The 17087-nt window shown below is 52.6% G+C and overlaps 1 protein-coding gene across 1 annotated transcript in view; it reads right to left on the bottom strand.

Annotated features, from left to right (window-relative positions):
* Positions 1 to 17087, bottom strand: part of GRK5 (G protein-coupled receptor kinase 5) — a 228524-nt gene that overhangs the window by 119841 nt on the left and 91596 nt on the right. Inside the window, exon 2 of the mRNA XM_061403631.1 lies at positions 3136 to 3231. Coding sequence (XP_061259615.1) covers positions 3136 to 3231 — 96 coding nt within the window. The remainder of the gene's footprint in view (positions 1 to 3135; positions 3232 to 17087) is intronic.

The following is a 17087-nucleotide window of genomic DNA, read 5'->3' as shown; positions in this document are numbered from 1 at the left end:
ATACAGGATCCTTGGATGCAGCATGTGGGATCTAGTTCCCTGGCCAGGGATGGAACCTGAGCCCCCTACGATGGGAGCACGGTCTTAGCTACTGGGCCACCAGGTCCGGCTCTTTGCGACCCCATGGACTATAACCTACCAGGCTCCTCTGTCCATGGGATTCTCCAGGCAAGAATACTGGAGTGGGTTTCCATTTCTTTCTCCAGGGGATCTTCCCGACCCAGGGATCGAACCAGGGTCTCCCGCATTGCAGGCAGACGCTTTACTATCTGAGCCACCAGGGAAAGATTTAAGTTTACTTTTAGGCAAGTCCCAGGAAGGCTTTTCTATGGAGGTGCTATCTGAACTGAGACCTAAAGGTCCCCTGAATGTGGGGGAAGAGCATTCCAGGCAGAGGGACCAGCAGAGGCTCTAGGCTAGAGACAAGCTTGGGGTAGTCAAGGAAAAAGCAACCAGCACAGCAAAGTCAATAGAGGAGGAGGGAGTGACTGAGACCAAGGTGAAGGCAGGCTCATACAGGGCAGCATAGGAAGGGCATCACCAAGAGGTCCATGGATAGGATTTAAGAGGTCCTTGAACCTTGACTTCCCTGGTGACTCAGACAGTAAAGCGTCTGCCTACAATGCGGGAGACCCGGGTTCAATCCCTGGATCAGGAAGAGCTCCTGGAGAAGGAAATGGCAACCCACTCCAGTATTCTTGCCTGGAAAAATCTCATGGATGGAGGAGCCTGATAAGCTACAGTCCATGGGGTCACAAAGAGTCGGACACAACTGAGCAACTTCACTCACTCACTGAACTTGGATGGAGAAAAACATCATCTCTCTTTTCATCAGCCTCTAACTGGAAATGAGCATTTCCTTGAGTCACGAATGTCAACAACAACCCACAATAACGTTAGCAGTGCCTGGAATGATCAACAACAGAAATCTCACACCCATTCATATCACCATCATTGCAGGTATCTGGAAATATTACTTATGCTCCTCACTAATTCAGAATTACAGTAGCTATTAGAACAGTTGCTGAGCCTTGGTTAGACCAGTTGCTGAGCATTATTAAAGCTTCCCAGGTGGTGCAGTGGTAAAAGAATCCACCTGCCAATGCAGGAGACACAAGAGATGGAGGTTTGATGCATGGCTTGGGAAGATCCCCTGGAGTAGGCAATGGCAACCTGTTCCAGTAGTCTTGCCAGGAAAATTCCATGGACAGAGGAGCCTGGCAGACTACAGGCCATGGGACCTCAAAGAGTCAGACATGACTGAAGAACAAAAAAGCTCATATACTTCAAGATCATAATATTTTAAAGTATCTAATTATCTGAAAAGAACTGGTTTCCTTTGCAACACCATGTACTTTATTTTCTGTATATGTAAAAGCATTATTCTGAGAAGGGATCCCTAAGCTTCATACAATGGCCAAAGTGCTCATAAAGCACGGTGAGAAGCTTGTGTTTCATTCCAGGTGGGAGGAGAGGCTGCTGTGGTTTCAGCAGGGGGTCCACTGAGTGCCGTCTTCATTTCTTAAAATCACCCTGGGGTCTCTGCTGGGGGAGATGGCCTGCAGTTGTCAGGGCCGTGCTGAGTGCAAGAGAGAGGGTATGGCTTTAACAGACCACTGTTCTGCCCAGTCCCGGGGATCCTAGAGGGCTCCGTCCTCCCCTCTAAAGAAGATCCTTCCCACGAGGCCTTCCAGGCCCACAAGGGCCACGTCACCCTGGCCCAAAGCCTGTCCCAGGACATCCTCTCCAAAGCTTCAGAAAATGAGCTCATGTGTGAGCAAGAAAAATAAATGCAGCATTTGCCACCGTTTGGTTTGTGTATTGGTCTAGAAAAGAAATGAGATTTTTATTTAGGAAAGCCTTCCAGCAGGACCCCAGCAGAGGCTGGGCAAACACCAGGGCGACGGACTGTAAACATGCAGGAGGGCCCAAGCCCTGGGGCCCGTCCCCGCGAGCAGCAGTCCCTCGGCCGGTTTATGGCGGCCTTCCTGTTTTCCCGGCCTCTCTTCACACTGCCCTCACACACAGAGCCTTTTCAATGCCCTCAAGGAGAACAGAAGAATTCATTTTCACACGCCAGCGCACACGTTTCTCACACCCTCCCAGGGGAGTGGACCGTGCCAAGAGGCTGGTTTATGGACCTAGACAGACATATGGGGTTGGGGCCCGTGGGGTGGGGTCCACGGGCGGAGCAAAGCTTAGAGGTAAATCCTAGGCTCCCGGGTCCCCTAAACCGGAAATGAAGAAGGTGGGGCCAGGCCAACTGGAAAGTGAGGGGCCTTGGTGGCACTGGGGCAATGGCCTGAGGTCTCCTGGGGAGCAGGGTTAGACTTGGCAGGACTGAGAGTCAGGGGGCAGGGAATGAACCTCAGTAGAGCTTGCTCACCTCCAAGTGTCAGGATCAGAGAGGAGAGACATGGAGAGTGAGGGAGCACTAGGTCCCTGAATCTGGCTCAAGGGTAAGTGAGAAGGAAGGTAGAAAGTGAGGTGTCCACATTGTTGGGGTGAACAGTGGCTGAAGTGTGACCGTTCTGGAGGGGCCAGCTCAGCTCAGCTGTCCCTGTCCCTGGCCATTGCCCAGAGAGAACAGGATTTTTTTTTTAATTTATTTATTTTTGGATGGGAGGCGTCTTCTTTGTTTGCACCCATTGGCATTTCTGGGTGGTGAGTGTCTCCAGGACCTGGTCCCTGGGATATAAGGGAGGCAAAAGGGAAAGCCAGGCACATCATCACTCCCCACAGCCCGAGGTCCCAGCCAGTCTTCCTCTTCCTCATCTTTAGGAGGACAAAGGAGCCTGGCAGGCTACAGTCCATAGGCTTGCAAAGAGTCAGACATGACTAAAGCGACTTAGCACTCACACACGCACACACACAAAGTAAGGGAGGCAAATTAACAGCCTCAAAGGGTAACTGGGGGTTGATCCCACCCAGCACACATCAAATGCTCCATGAATGTTGGATGAATGTTGGCTGTATCTTTATGCCAACTGGCAAAGGCATCAGCGTGGAGCTCCTACCTGGCGCCACTTTACAGCATTGTCCGTTTTGACTCACCGGACAGATGACTCCGAAGTGTCTGGGCTCCTCGCTCCCCTCCCAGCTCCTCCCCCCACCCCCTGGAGCAGGATGGCTTACCTATGGTTCTTCGGAGGTCTTCACACTGGTTTATGTGAGGGAACTTCAGGATTTCCTTCCACTTCTTGCTTTTCCCTTTGCGCTTTCCTCCGCCTCCTGCAGAGATGGGAGAGAAAGACGGGGAGCTGATGCTGGTGTTGCCTGAGGTGCCAGAGCCCACGTCCCATCCCAGTGAGCCTGGGTGCAGCTTCCTAGCTGGGAGACTGGGACAAGCCCCTCCCCAGCCAGTATCAAGCCTATGCATCCTTCCTTCAGGCTCACACAGGTCTGGGCTCCCCTACCCAGCACAGCCTCTCCCATCACCCACTTCTGTACCCACACTGGGTGCCCGTTCTTCGCTGATATATTAACCATTAACTATGCAACCCCACTGGGGACCTGGCATCAGCCCCAGACTAGACCTCAACCTTTCTATGGCAGAACCTGGCCGACTGGCTCAGGAAAGCCTGGTGAAACGGATTCATAAATGGGTGAGATGGATTCACAAATGCACCCCCCCGCCACCACCTCTTTTTGTCCTCTTGTTTCCTGTGGACAGTCCCCACCCCCAGCTGGAGGCCAGGTGCTGGGGACAAGGAAGTCAACTCTCCCTTGCCGTGAGTACCCGCTTCTTCTCCCGCCTCATGAACCCCAGGGTCCGAGGCTGGAAGGACTCCTGGTGGACCACGTCAGCTGCTCCCCTGCCCTGTATCCTGCCCAGCGTGCACTATAATGAACACATGCTGGGGACACACATGTGATGAATATGCACACGTGATAAACATACAAACACAGTCAACACACATGTAACAAGCACACAGAATAAATACATGGAGCTGAGGAAGGTGCACTCACGGGTGTTCCTGTCGTCCCCACCACTTCTTATCCCTGGACAGTGGACAGACATCAGAATACTCAGGTGTGTAAACAAGGGGCTGCTGACTCCAGCCTGCACGTCCCTGAGCCCACCACCACTTGGAAATGGGGCCTGGAGGCACCTCTGTGTCATCACATGCTCAGGACCCCACAAGAACCTGAGATGCATTCGTCTGCCCCTGTCGCCAGAGTAGTCCTTAAATTCCACTTGTCAGTGACTCATCAAAGGTCACATAGCCCTTTAGGCCCCTCAGCATCTCAAGATTTTAAGGTCCTTTTATCCTCCTTCATGGGATCAACACCCCAAGTACCTGTGGGGTTTGGGGCCTGGTTACAGAGACTTGAGATCTTGGGCAGGCCCTCGGCACCCTGGGCTGCACTCTAAGCTGGGTGCGTGTGATGTCCCCCCAGTCTCTGACCCTCAGAGAGGGTCCAGGCAGGGCAAGGGCCCTTTCTGCAGCCAGCCAACCCAGGGTATTCCAAAGGAGCTGGGCTCTGGGCCCACCCCCAGCAAAGTATGTGTTCTGGGGCTGGCCTGGAGCTGATCTCAATAAATGTAGCCGCTTCCCTGGTGGCTCAAATGGTAAAGAAGCCGCCTGCAATGCAAGAGATGCAGGTTTGATCCCTGGGTCGGGAAGATCCACTGGAGGAGGAAATGGCAACCCACTCCAGTATTCTTGCCTAGAAAATTCCATGGACAGAGGAGCCTGGTAGGCTACAGTCCATGTGATCTCAAAAGAGTCAATATCAATAAATGGAGAGTCCAAAGTTATCCAATTGCCCTGGAAAGCTGAGGGCACCTTCTGGAACAGCCAGTGTGTGGGCTTCTGAGGCCAGAACCAGGACCATCCTCAGAGCTGGGAAGGAGGAGAGGGAGCCCATGACAGAGGGGCAGGACACAGTCCATTTCCTGGCTCTCTGCTCGTTCTGTCTCCAGCCCTGGCCAAGCAGCCCTGGCTCCCTCTGCTCAAGTCTTCACAAAGATCAAAAGCATTGGACTCCAAGGAAAAAAATGAATGTGTATGGGGCACATGCTGTGGCCAGGCACGTTTTGGACATTATCTTATTTAATCCCCAGAATGACTCTTGGAGGAGCAAATCACCAGGTTCATCACAGATGCAGAAACAGATGTCCAGGTTGTGTAATTTCCCAGCTGATGGCCTGCACTGCTTAACGCATGCTTGGTGCTCCCACCGGAGCTGACACACTTCACCACCCACATACACCTTGGAGCCCTTCAGCTGGCCTTCCCTGAGTCCCCACTCTAACTCTCCCAGGCAGAGCTATTACTATCCCACTTGAAAGACAAGGAAACTGAAGCAACAGGGAAGAACGAGGCAAGTCTCCTACACCCCACAGCTCACAAATGGCAGAGACCAGACCCCAGCCTGAGCAGAATCTAGACCCCAGGCACTCATACGCACCCTTCTGTCTATAAAGCTCCCTTTCAGGAGCCCTGTAAGCCAGGGAAACTCCCAGGGATCACAGAGAAAGCTGACCCTGGACCTCAGAAGTGACAGGACATCCGGTAAGAGCAAGCAGAACTTGGAGCTCTTTAGTGGAGACCCAAGCCTCCGAGAAAACATGCCACTCCACACCTATTCACTGAACCAGGTGTCAAGATTTAAACACTGAGGTTTTGCATATAAACCCAGGTTCGGGACTTCTCTCCTGTAACCAGACACATGGCAAAGCTCAGATATAGCTGGGCGCAGCTGACCACATGGACACGACACGTGGCCTCCATTCGGTGGCCAGCCTGGCCCCTTAGAGCTTATGTGTATCCCCCAGGGGAGGGCTGCCCCCGGAGAAATTAGCCAAGTCTGCTCCCATCCTCACCACCTCTGGCTCCGAGGCCTAAAGGAACGGTTAGAACTCATTTAGTACGCACCACCACCACCCCACCCCCCGCCATTCATTCCACACTCTTCATTCCCAGATCTGGCTGGGATGAAGCACTTTTTGTGTGTATGGTAAAATATAAGTAACAGAAAATATACCATGTTAACCATCTGTAGATATACAATTCCACAGCACTAAGTACATTCACAGTGTCATGTAACCCTCACCACCATCCAGCTCCAGAAATCCTTCGTCATCCCCAGCAGAAACTCGGTGCCCATCCAACACCAGCTTCCAGCCCCCTCCACCCTGGTAACCTCCGTTCTACTTTGTCTCTCTGGTTTGACTGCTCTGGGAACTCGAGTGACAGCACGCAACACGTGGTCTTCCATGACTGGCCGATTCCACTTGGCAGGATGTGTTCGAGGATTATCCATGTCGCAGTGTGTGTCAGATTTCACTCCACTGTACGGTGGAATAATCCTCTGTTGTGTGTGTACACTCCACCTTTTGTTTATCCATTTGTCTTTTGGTGGACACTTGGATGGTGTCCACCTTCTGGCTACCGTGAATACGGCGGCTCTGAATACCTGAGTCCCTGCTTTCAATTCCTTCAGGTATATGCCTAGGAGCAGAACTGCTGGATCATATGGTCATTCTATGTTTGCCTTTTTGAGGAATTGGTGAAGAACTCTTGGCCATACGGATTCACAGGCTGTACCTCATCAGCCTGAACCCCAACTCTGTGAGCGGCACCAGGAATGGGGCTACTTAAAGAATCACCCCCAAGTGATTCTTAGGTAGCCAGTTTATGGAAACAGAAGTCTACACACACACACACACACACATTTTTATAGACTAACTTCTCCATTAAGAAAGTTAACACAAAATAAAGAAAATTAACACAAACTCATTAATTCATTCAACCAATATGTTGAGCATCAACTAAATGCCAAGCAGTATGCAGATGCTGGGAACACAGGAATGGGGAAGACTGAAGGGGTGTCACCCTCTTGGGGCTTCCTTCTTGTGGTGCCCAATCTAGTAAGGAAGACATCAAAGCCTTGACATCAGTGGTTCTCAACCCCTGGGCAATTTGTCCTCCAGGGGACATCCGGCAGTCTCTAGAGATATTTGGATTGTCACACCGGATGAGAGTGCTGCCAGCATCTGGCAGGTAGAGGCCACAGAGTTAAGCATCATACAAGGTGCAGGATGGCCCCCTTACAACAGAGAACGAGGTACTCAAAGTGTCAATAATGCCAAAATGGAGGGATGCTGCTTTATTTATGACCCTTATGACCAACACTCAGGAGAAGTGCAGAGTTTGGGACAGACTCCCTAGTAATGGGGCAGTGGTGGAGGTGGGGAGAGGGGAAAAGCCATCTGGGCCACCTGGAGGATGTAACACGGAGGCTGGACTGATGAAGAGCGGGTGGGTACCACACAGCCTCCTGGGGGCTTCCTTCACCCTCCTCATCGCCTCAGCCCCCAGAATGGGGCAGGGACTACGTAGGCAAAATCATACTCCCCCAAAGTAACCCTTAATTGCTGGCACCTGTGAATATTTTAGGTTACGTGGCAAAGGGAATTACGGTTACAGAAGGAATTAAGGATAGTGACAGGCATGTTATTTTGGATGATCCAGGTGGACCTGATGTAACCAAAGGCAGAAGAGTCAGCTCAGTGATGTGATGTGAGAAAGACTAGATCAGCTACTGCTGCCTTTGAAGAAGGAAGGGGCCACAAGCCAAAGGATGCAGGCGGCTTCTAGAAACTGGACGAGGCAAGAACAGATGCTCTCTTAGAGGCCCCAGAAACATAAGAGCCCTGCCAACTCCCTTGTTTTTATCCAGTGAGACCCAGGTTAGACTTCTGACTTCTAGAACTAATGCCTCTGCCTACTGGAGCCCTGCTCCTTCTTCAAGACCCCCTTCTAATCCCCTCTCCAGGGCTGCTCTTAAAAGGCAGATCCCTTGTCTGGCCCACAACCCTCTCCCAGCTCAGCCCAGATTCTTGCTTCATATCCTTCCAGAGGATTGGACAGCTAACACAACTGTGCTGGACAACTGCAAGCTTTTGTTGCGTTATGCTGACGGTAAATGAGTAGTTGCAGGGATCGCCCTCTGGGCTTGCACTGAGCTAGGTGCTACATGTTGTGGTCCTCATTAGGTGCTAGCCCCATTTCACAGGTGAGAAACCTCAGGCGCAGGGAGAGGGATGGGGCCAATAAACAAACCACATGTGCAAACAGAAGCACGTATCTTCTCCAACCCACGCTGATTCACAGCCGCTTCCTGTCTCGAGCATCCCTGGGCTTTCTTTTCTTCACCCAGCAGCCCACTGCTGCTCATGGTTTACCTTCTATGTGCTGAAAGTGAGGTGGCCAAGAGGACAGAGTGCCCCGCTTCGTGGAACTCCAGCTCATCCCAGGCTTCAAAGAGCAGAGCTGAGCGAGACTGCTGGGGGTGTGGTCAGGCAGGTGGGGGGCCTCAGGGAGGAAGGGGGCTCCCTCCAAGGAGGGGATGCCAGCAACACAGGCTGGTAGTCAGCCCAGAGGTCTCCCACCAGAAGTGAGAAGAGACCAAGACATCAGGCTTGGGGACACGGGCTGAACTCCACCCACTCACAGTTCCAGGGAAGACACCAAGGGACCAGGGTGGTGGGTCTCTCTCCCGAGTGGACACGAGTCCAAGCACAACCCGGAGAAAGGTAGGTGGCAGGAAGATGCAGTGTTCCCAGGAGCAGCCTCCAGGGAGGAAGTGGCTTAGCATATCACTCTGCTCTCTCCAGCCTCCAGGGTCCCCCCTTGGCTGCCAGCAGTGGCCTTATGAAGGTGCAGCCCAGATGGGCTGAGAGAAGTGTGATAAGCAGGTGGCAGAGCAGGGGAAGCGGGGAGAGTGGCCAGCAGGCGGGCAAGCCCCAGCGGGGATGGAACGCAGGACTTGGGAAGAAAGCAGAGTAATAAAGAGCTATCACGTCTTAAGCGCTCAGAACAGGCTGAGCTACTGAGAAACTAATTGGCATTTCTTTTGCTCCCGTGGACACCCCCAGGGAAGAATGAAAGGATCACGCCAAAAAGCTGCCATGAGAAAACCGTCACTGTGGGGGAAGAAATTGGCTGTTATTCTTGTGGCATCTACTGTTTTCCAGGGAGGTGTTTGCACTTTGAAGGCTGAGGACTGAAATGAGAATGAGGGGGAGAGTGTCTGGGAGGGGCAGCGGGGGGAAGGCTGCGCTCCAGGAAGGCACGGTCCCCACAGGATCCCAGGGATGAGGGACTCTGAGCAGTGAGGGACCCAGGGCCAGCCTGACACTGGGGAGCTGACGCAGAGACCCCTCCCCCAAAGGACACTGACAAAACAGGCAACAGCAGTGACCCCAATGGTCTGAGGTCTTATTTTGGGGACTCCTTGGAGCCTTAGGGGTTTCCCTGGTGTCTCAGATGGTAAAGAGTCTGCCTGCGATGTGGGAGACCTGGGTTCTATCCCTGGGTCAGAAAGAATCCCCTGGAGAAGGAAATGGCAACCCACTCCAGTACACTTGCCTGGAAAATTCCATGGACAATGGAGCCTGGTAGGCTACATACAGTCCATAGGGTTGCAAAGAGTCGGACACGACTGAGCGACTCACTTCACTTTACTTTGTGGCTCAGAGGGTAAAGAATCTGCCTGCAATGTGGGAGGCCTGAGTTTGATCCCTGGGTTAGGAAGATCCCTGGAGAAGGAAATGGCAACCCACTCCAGTATTCTTGCCTGGAGAATTCCATGGACAGAGAAGCCTGGAGGGCTACAGTCCATGGGTTCGCCAAGAGTGGGACACGACTGAGTGACTGATACACGCTTCGGAGCCCTAGGACTTTTTGTGCTATCTTTGGAAGGGATGGGGGGACAGACCTTTGCAAAACAATTGACTTCGAACCTCTCATTAATCTTACAGTATATCTGATTTGGAAGTTAAAGAAATGTGGCACTTCCTATACTCCCAGGGTCAGGAAGCTGTTTGCTTAGACATCTTCTCATTTAATCCTGTCATCAACCACACAGGTAGGTCCTCTTAATGGTCCCATTTGACAAGTGAGGAAAGAGACTCAGAACGGCAAGAACTTTGCTTCAAATCACTCAGTTTGTGTTACATCTGAACCAGGACCCAGGGACTTCCCCAGTGGTCCAGTGGAAAAGAATCCATCCACCTGTAATGCAGGGGACATGGGTTCAATCCCTGGTTGGGGAACTAAAATCCCATGTGCTGAGGAACCACTTGGCCCTCAAGGCACAACTAGAGAGTCTGAATGCTGCAAGGAAAGATCCTGCATGACGCGATGGAGATCCCGTGTTCTGCAACTAAGACCCGACACAGTCGTATTAAACAACAGATAAACCAATACCCAGGCATCCTGACTCCTGGTCTCCTGGTCTATGGAGTCTGTAGGACAATAAAGGTCCAAGGGCCATCAGAATGGGACAAGGCGCCCAGGAGGTATATGGCATGTGCGCCGGTGATTTGGGTGGGGTTTGAAGGGAGTCCTTCCCGCTCCTTAGGGAGCCAGACTGGGGCCTGGAGTCGTGGGTCCCTGAGGCCATCTCAGTAGCCTGTACCCACCAAGGCTTTTTCTCTTCCTCCCTAGTAACAAATGAGCAATTGGTCAGAGAAAGGTTCCTCGGGTAGACGCTGAGCAAGACTCTCTGCACGTGTTGCAAAGGACTTGCCTTCACGCCTTCGATCAGTGGTTCCCAGTGCGGTCCTTGGGCCAGTTGCACCAGCATCACTGGGGAATTGGTTAGAAATGCAAAACCTTGGGCTCCACCTTAGATCTACAGAGTCAGAAATTCTTTGCCGTGGAGGGGTGGGGGGGTGGGGACAGCAGTCTGTATTAATGAGCCTTCCAGGTGATTCTGATGCAGAGTCAAGTTGGAGCAAGTCCTTGAGCATCACGTGGGAAATGGTATGATGGGACCAAGCTTTCTGGAAATTTCTCTGATTATTATTTCTGCTCTGCCTACTTCTAAAAAGGATCTGAAGAGAAACACAGGGGTTTGGACAAATTCAGTGATGTTGGGGTCTGACTCTGTTAAGAACCCAGGTCCCTGTCCCCTGCCTGACTCAGGCATTCTTCTCACATGATGACCACAAAGCCACTTATGTGGCCACTCGCTGGATATGGACCCAACGGTTTCCAGAAAACTAGAGGAGACACTGGAGAGAAGCTCACTACTGGCCTTGGTGGGCACAGGCTACTGAGATGGCCTCAGGGACCCATGACTCCAGGGCCCAGTCTGGCTCCCTAAGGAGCAGGAAGGACTCCCTTCAAACCCCACCCAAATCATCGGCGCACACGCCATATACTTCCTGGGTGCCTTGTCCCATTCTGATGGCCCTTGGATCTTTATTGTTCTACAGACTCCATAGAGAAGAGCATCACCCCTGGAGATGGCACACCGGGATCTGTAGAGGACCTGATGTATTTTGTGGGCCCTGAGGAAGTGGAGGCTGGTTTTCCCACCGACTACATTCCTCCAAGACAGACTTGTCGACTCAGATTGCAAAACTGTGTTGGTGAGTGCGGTTCAAGCCAAGGTGACCAGGATGAGAGACTCATTCAATTTGACCCCCAAAGATGAGGATTAATACAAGGGTCATAAAGAGATTCTAGGAATCCAAAGTGAGGCAGTCAAGAGCAGCAGGGTTTGTAGGAACAGGAATGCCATGGAGACATGGAGAATCTGGGGCTGGGGTGTCTCTGCCTCTCTGCAGACCATGCCAGGCTCACTCACCTCTTTGCATCGAACCCAACTGGCCATAATGAAAACACTGGCTTGGTCCTTGGCTCCTGGGAGGTGACCTCCCAGTCCTGGGAATTTTCTGAGTGTTGGGGATGTGGGTTTAATTCATGGTGGATCCCTAGAACTGTACCTGAGCTTATGCTAATGAGATGACTCAGGCTGAGGCTGGCCATGCCAGAATGGACCAACCATGGAGTTGGAAGTTTGGGCCTTTGAGTTAAATGACAGTGTCCAAACTTCGGGGTGGGGAAGGAGGCTGGAGACTGAGTTCAGCCACGTGACTAACGATTCAATCATGCCTAAGTAATGAAAGCCCAATAAAAACTCTGGGACCCAGTTTGGGTGAACTTCCTGGTTGGTGCTCACACACCGGTGCTGAAAGGGTGACGTGTCCATCACAGACCTTGCCTTGTACATCTCCTCATTTTGCTGGTTCAGATTTGTATCCTTTCACCCTAATAAAATTGTAAATCTAGAGCTCTCCTGAGCTCTGTGAGTCATCCTAGCAAATAATCAAATCTGAGAGGGGTTGGGGGAAATTCCCAAATTTGTAGTCAATTAGTCAGAAGTACATGTGGCCTGGGGACACCCAAACTCGAGTCTGGGGTCTGAAGTGAGGGTGGGGACTGTGGTCCCTCTGTGGAGTTTTTGCTCATTCAGGGTAGTCAGTATCAGAATTGTGCTGCAACTGGCAGGCCCCAAAGCCCCCTCCCTACCCATCGGCCAGAATCCTGAGTCCAAACTCCCAAGGGGTTTTCCCTGGTGACTCAGATGGTAAAGAATCTGCCTGCAACGCAGGAGACCCGGGTTCGATCCCTGGGTGGGGAAGATCTGCTGGAGAAGGGAGTGGCTACCTACTCCAGTACTCTTGCCTAGAGAATTTCCAAAGGACAGATCCAACTGGTCAACACATCTTCCCTCCAGGCAAGCCACATGCGGACATGAGTTTGAGCAAATTCTGGGAGATGGTGAAGGACAGGGAAGCCTGGTTCCCTGCAGTCCATGGAGTCACAAAGAGTCGGACACGACTGAGCCACTGAACCACAGTAACAATAAGGCCACATGCCGTGGGCCAGCCTTGACTCTGAAACAATCCGATTAGTTCTGGCCCCTGTGGATGGGGCAAGACAGAAGGGCTGAGTGAGACTTGCAGAAACTCAGTGGTGTTTCCCAAGGTAGGCAGTGCCAGGCATGACCAGAGGCAGCACAATCAAAACCACAGAAATGGCCAGCCTCCTGGCCAAGACGGTTTAGAGCACTGCTGGCTGAAGGCACCAGAACATGGGTGTTGGGGGAGGGTCTGGCCACAAAGGGCTCCAGGATGCTCCGCAGGGCCTCCTCCTCCTTCCATCTCCGAGCCCCTCCCACAGGGCCTGTGAGTCACTAGGGGATCAGGAGGTTGGAAAGGTCATGCTAAGGCTTGGAAAGGTCATGCTAAGGGACCAAATTTGTTAGAAACTCAAATTGTGTTACAAAGCAGGTCTTTAGGATATACATCTCAGTGCAGGGGTGGGGGGTGGGTGTGGGATAGGGTGGCGGGGGGTGAGAGCCATGAAAACCAGAGGTGTGGCTCTCAGCACACTTGGATCAAGGTCTGGGAGGGTCTCGAGCATCCCTGGGACCTCGTGGGAAGGCTCGCTCTCTGTGTTCCCAGCCACAGTGGCTGATGACTCAGCAGCTCCAGCCGGTCAAGTGGAAGGCTCTGTGACAACACTGCCTGTGACGTCGGTGGAGTTACAGAGTCTGTTCCATTCCTTTCTACCCAGGTGAGCTTGCAGGACTCAGTTTCTGCAGCGTGGCCTGCAGGGCTGTTTTCCAGAAAGTCTCACCGTGGGGAGGCTCTGGGTGTTCTCAGAGGCCGGTTTTCCTGATGGGGAGCGGGGGGGCGGGGCAGGTGATCCCTGGGTCTGCTCTTTTCTCCACTCGTCCTATTTGCCACTGGCCTTTCTGTCCTACCCCCGGGGCTCCACAACCTTCGCCACTGCCACAGTGGTACCCACAGCCCTGGCTGGTGGGGGGCTGTGAGGGAGCCCACTGGTTCAGTCTTTCTGTACAGCCCCAAACAAGGCAAGAGCTCAATTACAGGGTCTTTTGGGACTGCGTCACTGAGTGACTCAAGCCTTTTCTAAAGGGACTCCAGACAAAGTTACCTGAGGTGATCTCAGCCTGCAAATGACTTTCTCCAACCCAATGCCCTTGGCAACCACTGTGGAAGGAAGACAGGGCCTCAGCCCCCGCCCCCCGCCCCACCTGAGTTTCCTCACCTGGGAGGGGAAGGGGGAGTAGAGGGCGGGGGAGGGTGGAACCAGGTCAGGGCCCCAGAATCTTTTTTATCAGAAGCGTTTCTTTCTTTTTTTTTTTTTAAACTTTACAATATTATATTAGTGTTGCCAAATATCGAAATGAATCCGTTTCTTTACAATCCCGTAGGTACAGGTAAGAAGGGAGCTGATTGGGTGGGTAGGGCAAAGGGATGGAGCTTGCAAATACAAGGGCCAGGGGCCTTGTTCTGTTTTTTGTAGGTCTCACTTTCTAGAAATAGCCAGTAGTCACAGGGTCTCTGCCTCAGGGTACCCTCCTCTGTGAAGTTCCCTGGACACCCCCTGAGTCTAGGACACTCCTCCTCTATCCTCCCCCTCCCCACTGCCCCCCACTCTGTTACCCCCTGTCCCAAAGTGCTGGGGTTGAGATGTCAGGATTCAGGGGCACTGAGTGGACACACCCCCAGACCTACCCACTGATGGGAACAGTTGAAAGAAAACACACCTCGAGGGGCACCTCTGGCCCAGCGTCTCCAGTGATGGGAACTGTGTCGTTCATGCTGGGCAGCCACGTCCATGGTTTCCCAGGACAGGAAGACACTTGGTGTCTTCAAGTGTGTCCAGCGCCTTCCCAGTTTGACATAAGACCCCAGGGGTAGGCAAGAGAGGCAGGAGGGCAGAATCAGGGCACACAGAGCCTCCCCATGCAGAGGTGCTGGCTATGGCCTGACCTGCCCCACCTTTACCGCTTGGGAGCACTGACCCTTCCCACCGGTGCAGAGCCCTAAGGGAGGGGCTCGGGATGCAGGATGAAGCCCGGGCTCGGTTTAAAAGGCAAACACTGGTGCAGACGCAGCCAGTTCAGGGAGCACCCAGGCCAGACTCAGAGAGGCGAGGAGGGGTGGGGCGGGGGACTGGAAGCCTTTCTAGGGCCTGTTAACACACCTGGGAGCTGAACTCGGTGGCTTACTTGGGGCTTCTGTTGTTCACGGGGACCCACCAGATGAGTGGGTAAAAACCATGGTGGGCAAACGGGGAGCAAGTACATTCCCACAGCCCGGGCCTCAGGGCCGGCTCCACCCTCCGTGGGACCGGACATGGCGCGGCAGAGACATACAGTGATCCTGACCACGGAACGTTTTGCGGTGCCCCAGCTGTCAGCTGCAAGCACCTAAAACCTCCAGTATGTTCTTCAAAGGAAATACAGTGTTGAAGTGGTGGGAGGCATCGGGGCAGCACGGGGCATGTGCGGCCTGTGGCCTGCGGGCAGGTTCCAGCACCTCCCGGCCCCACCTCATGGCCACACCGCCGTCGGGCTTCCAGGGCAGAAAAACCTCAGCCACAACCAGAAGGATCCCACAACCTCAATTAGGAAAACCCACACCGACACAAGGCCGGGTAACTGGTTGCCACGGGGATGGCGGAACGTGGCCCCTCCCCACCACACCGAGCCTGAAAGAGGCCAGCCCTCTGCAGTGGCTTGCAGGGGTGGGGGAATACAGGAGGGCAGGGCAGCCAGGGGACGGTCCCTCCCAGGAAACCCTTGTTCCCAAGGACAGCGCGAAGAGTGGGCCACCTTGACCAGAGGCTGTAGCCCTTGAGTGACAGCTGCACTGTTACCAGCTTCCCTGGTGGCTCAGATGGTAAAGTTTGATCCCTGGGTCTGGAAGATCCCCTGGAGATAGGAATGGCAATCCTTTCCAGTATTCTTGCCTGGAGAATTCCATGGACAGAGGAGCCTAGTGGGTTACAGTCTATGAGGTCGCAATGAGTCGGACATGACTGAGCGGCTAACACAAACTGCCTCAAGGTCTCTTCACCAGAACATAAGTGGCTGTCACAGCGTGTTATCTGAGCCCTGCCGTGCAATGGCCTTCCTTAAGTCACTCAGCGTTTTCTCTCACAAAGGAAGATGCTGCTACCCAACCCACCCTGCTGTGGGGTTAGAGCCAAGTGTGCAAGTATCTAGCACACAGTAGGGCTCACTAAATGTAGCCACCATCAACACCACTACCATCATCATCATCGCCATTAACCATCCCCACCATCCCCATCCCCCTCCACCAACCCCATCATCACATCATCAACATCACCATCATCCCCACTCGCACCGCCATCCCACCACCGCCAACTTCACCATCAACACCCGCATTATCCCTACTACCACATCGTCATCACCGCCACCCCCACCACCGCCAGCTTCACCATCGACATCCCACCATCCTTACCACCACCATTGTCATCACTGCCATCACCATCGTGACTTTTGTAAATGAGGTAACTGAGGACACAGAACTAGTAAGGGACAGACAGTAGGTCTAAAATCCAGGTCTTAGGACTCACAAGTTTGGCCATCTCTCTTACCATACCGCAACCCTCCTCAACAACACACACACACACACACACACACACAACTCCATCAACACGATGGCAGCATCTGTCCAGACACTGGCCAGAGGTGCTGTGGGAAAGTCATACAGGAGGGCTACAGGACCTCTCTGACCTCACTGGCTTCGACTCCCTCCTCCACTCCAGCCATCCTCTCTTCCTCATGCTCATCGCACACCCAGGCACCATCCCAGTTGAGGACCTTTGCTCTAGCTCGAGAACTTTTTATGTAAAGACCCAGCTGAAGTCCCTGGGTCACAGACAATATAATATGTAAACAAATGAACATGGCTATCATCCAATAAAACCTTATTACAAAAAACAGACAGCAGGCTGGTGACCCCCGGGGTCATGGTTCACCTAAGTTCATCTGCTATTACTGTTCCCTCTGCCCGGAGCCCTCCTCTTTCCTTGGGAGAAAACATCTCCATGTTAACGCCCTCCCCTTCTTTAGGCTTTTACACAAATATCACTTTCTCCATGAAGCTCACTCTGATCACGTTTTTCTCCTAATAAATAATTTTTCCCTACTGAGTAAAACTAATGACTTTAAAGTGAACAATTCAGGGACATCTAGAACATTCATGATGCTGTGCTACAACCACTTGTGCCTAGTTCCAGGGCATTTCCCTCCCTCCAAAGCAATGCCCACTGCTTACTGTTCTAACCCTACAGCCTCTACCCACCCTGCTGCCTGCCTCTCCATATCCCTCTATCTTTTCATATATAATTTACATTTTTTTGATGTGGATCATTTTTAAAATCTTTACTGAATTTGCTACAACATTGCTTCTGTTTTATGTTTTTTGGTATTTTGGCCCC

Source organism: Bos javanicus, chromosome 26 (assembly GCF_032452875.1).
Source record: "Bos javanicus breed banteng chromosome 26, ARS-OSU_banteng_1.0, whole genome shotgun sequence".
Classification (NCBI taxonomy): domain Eukaryota; kingdom Metazoa; phylum Chordata; class Mammalia; order Artiodactyla; family Bovidae; genus Bos; species Bos javanicus.
The sequence above is the reverse complement of the archived record's forward strand: the minus strand, read 5'-3'. Positions and strand labels throughout refer to the sequence as shown.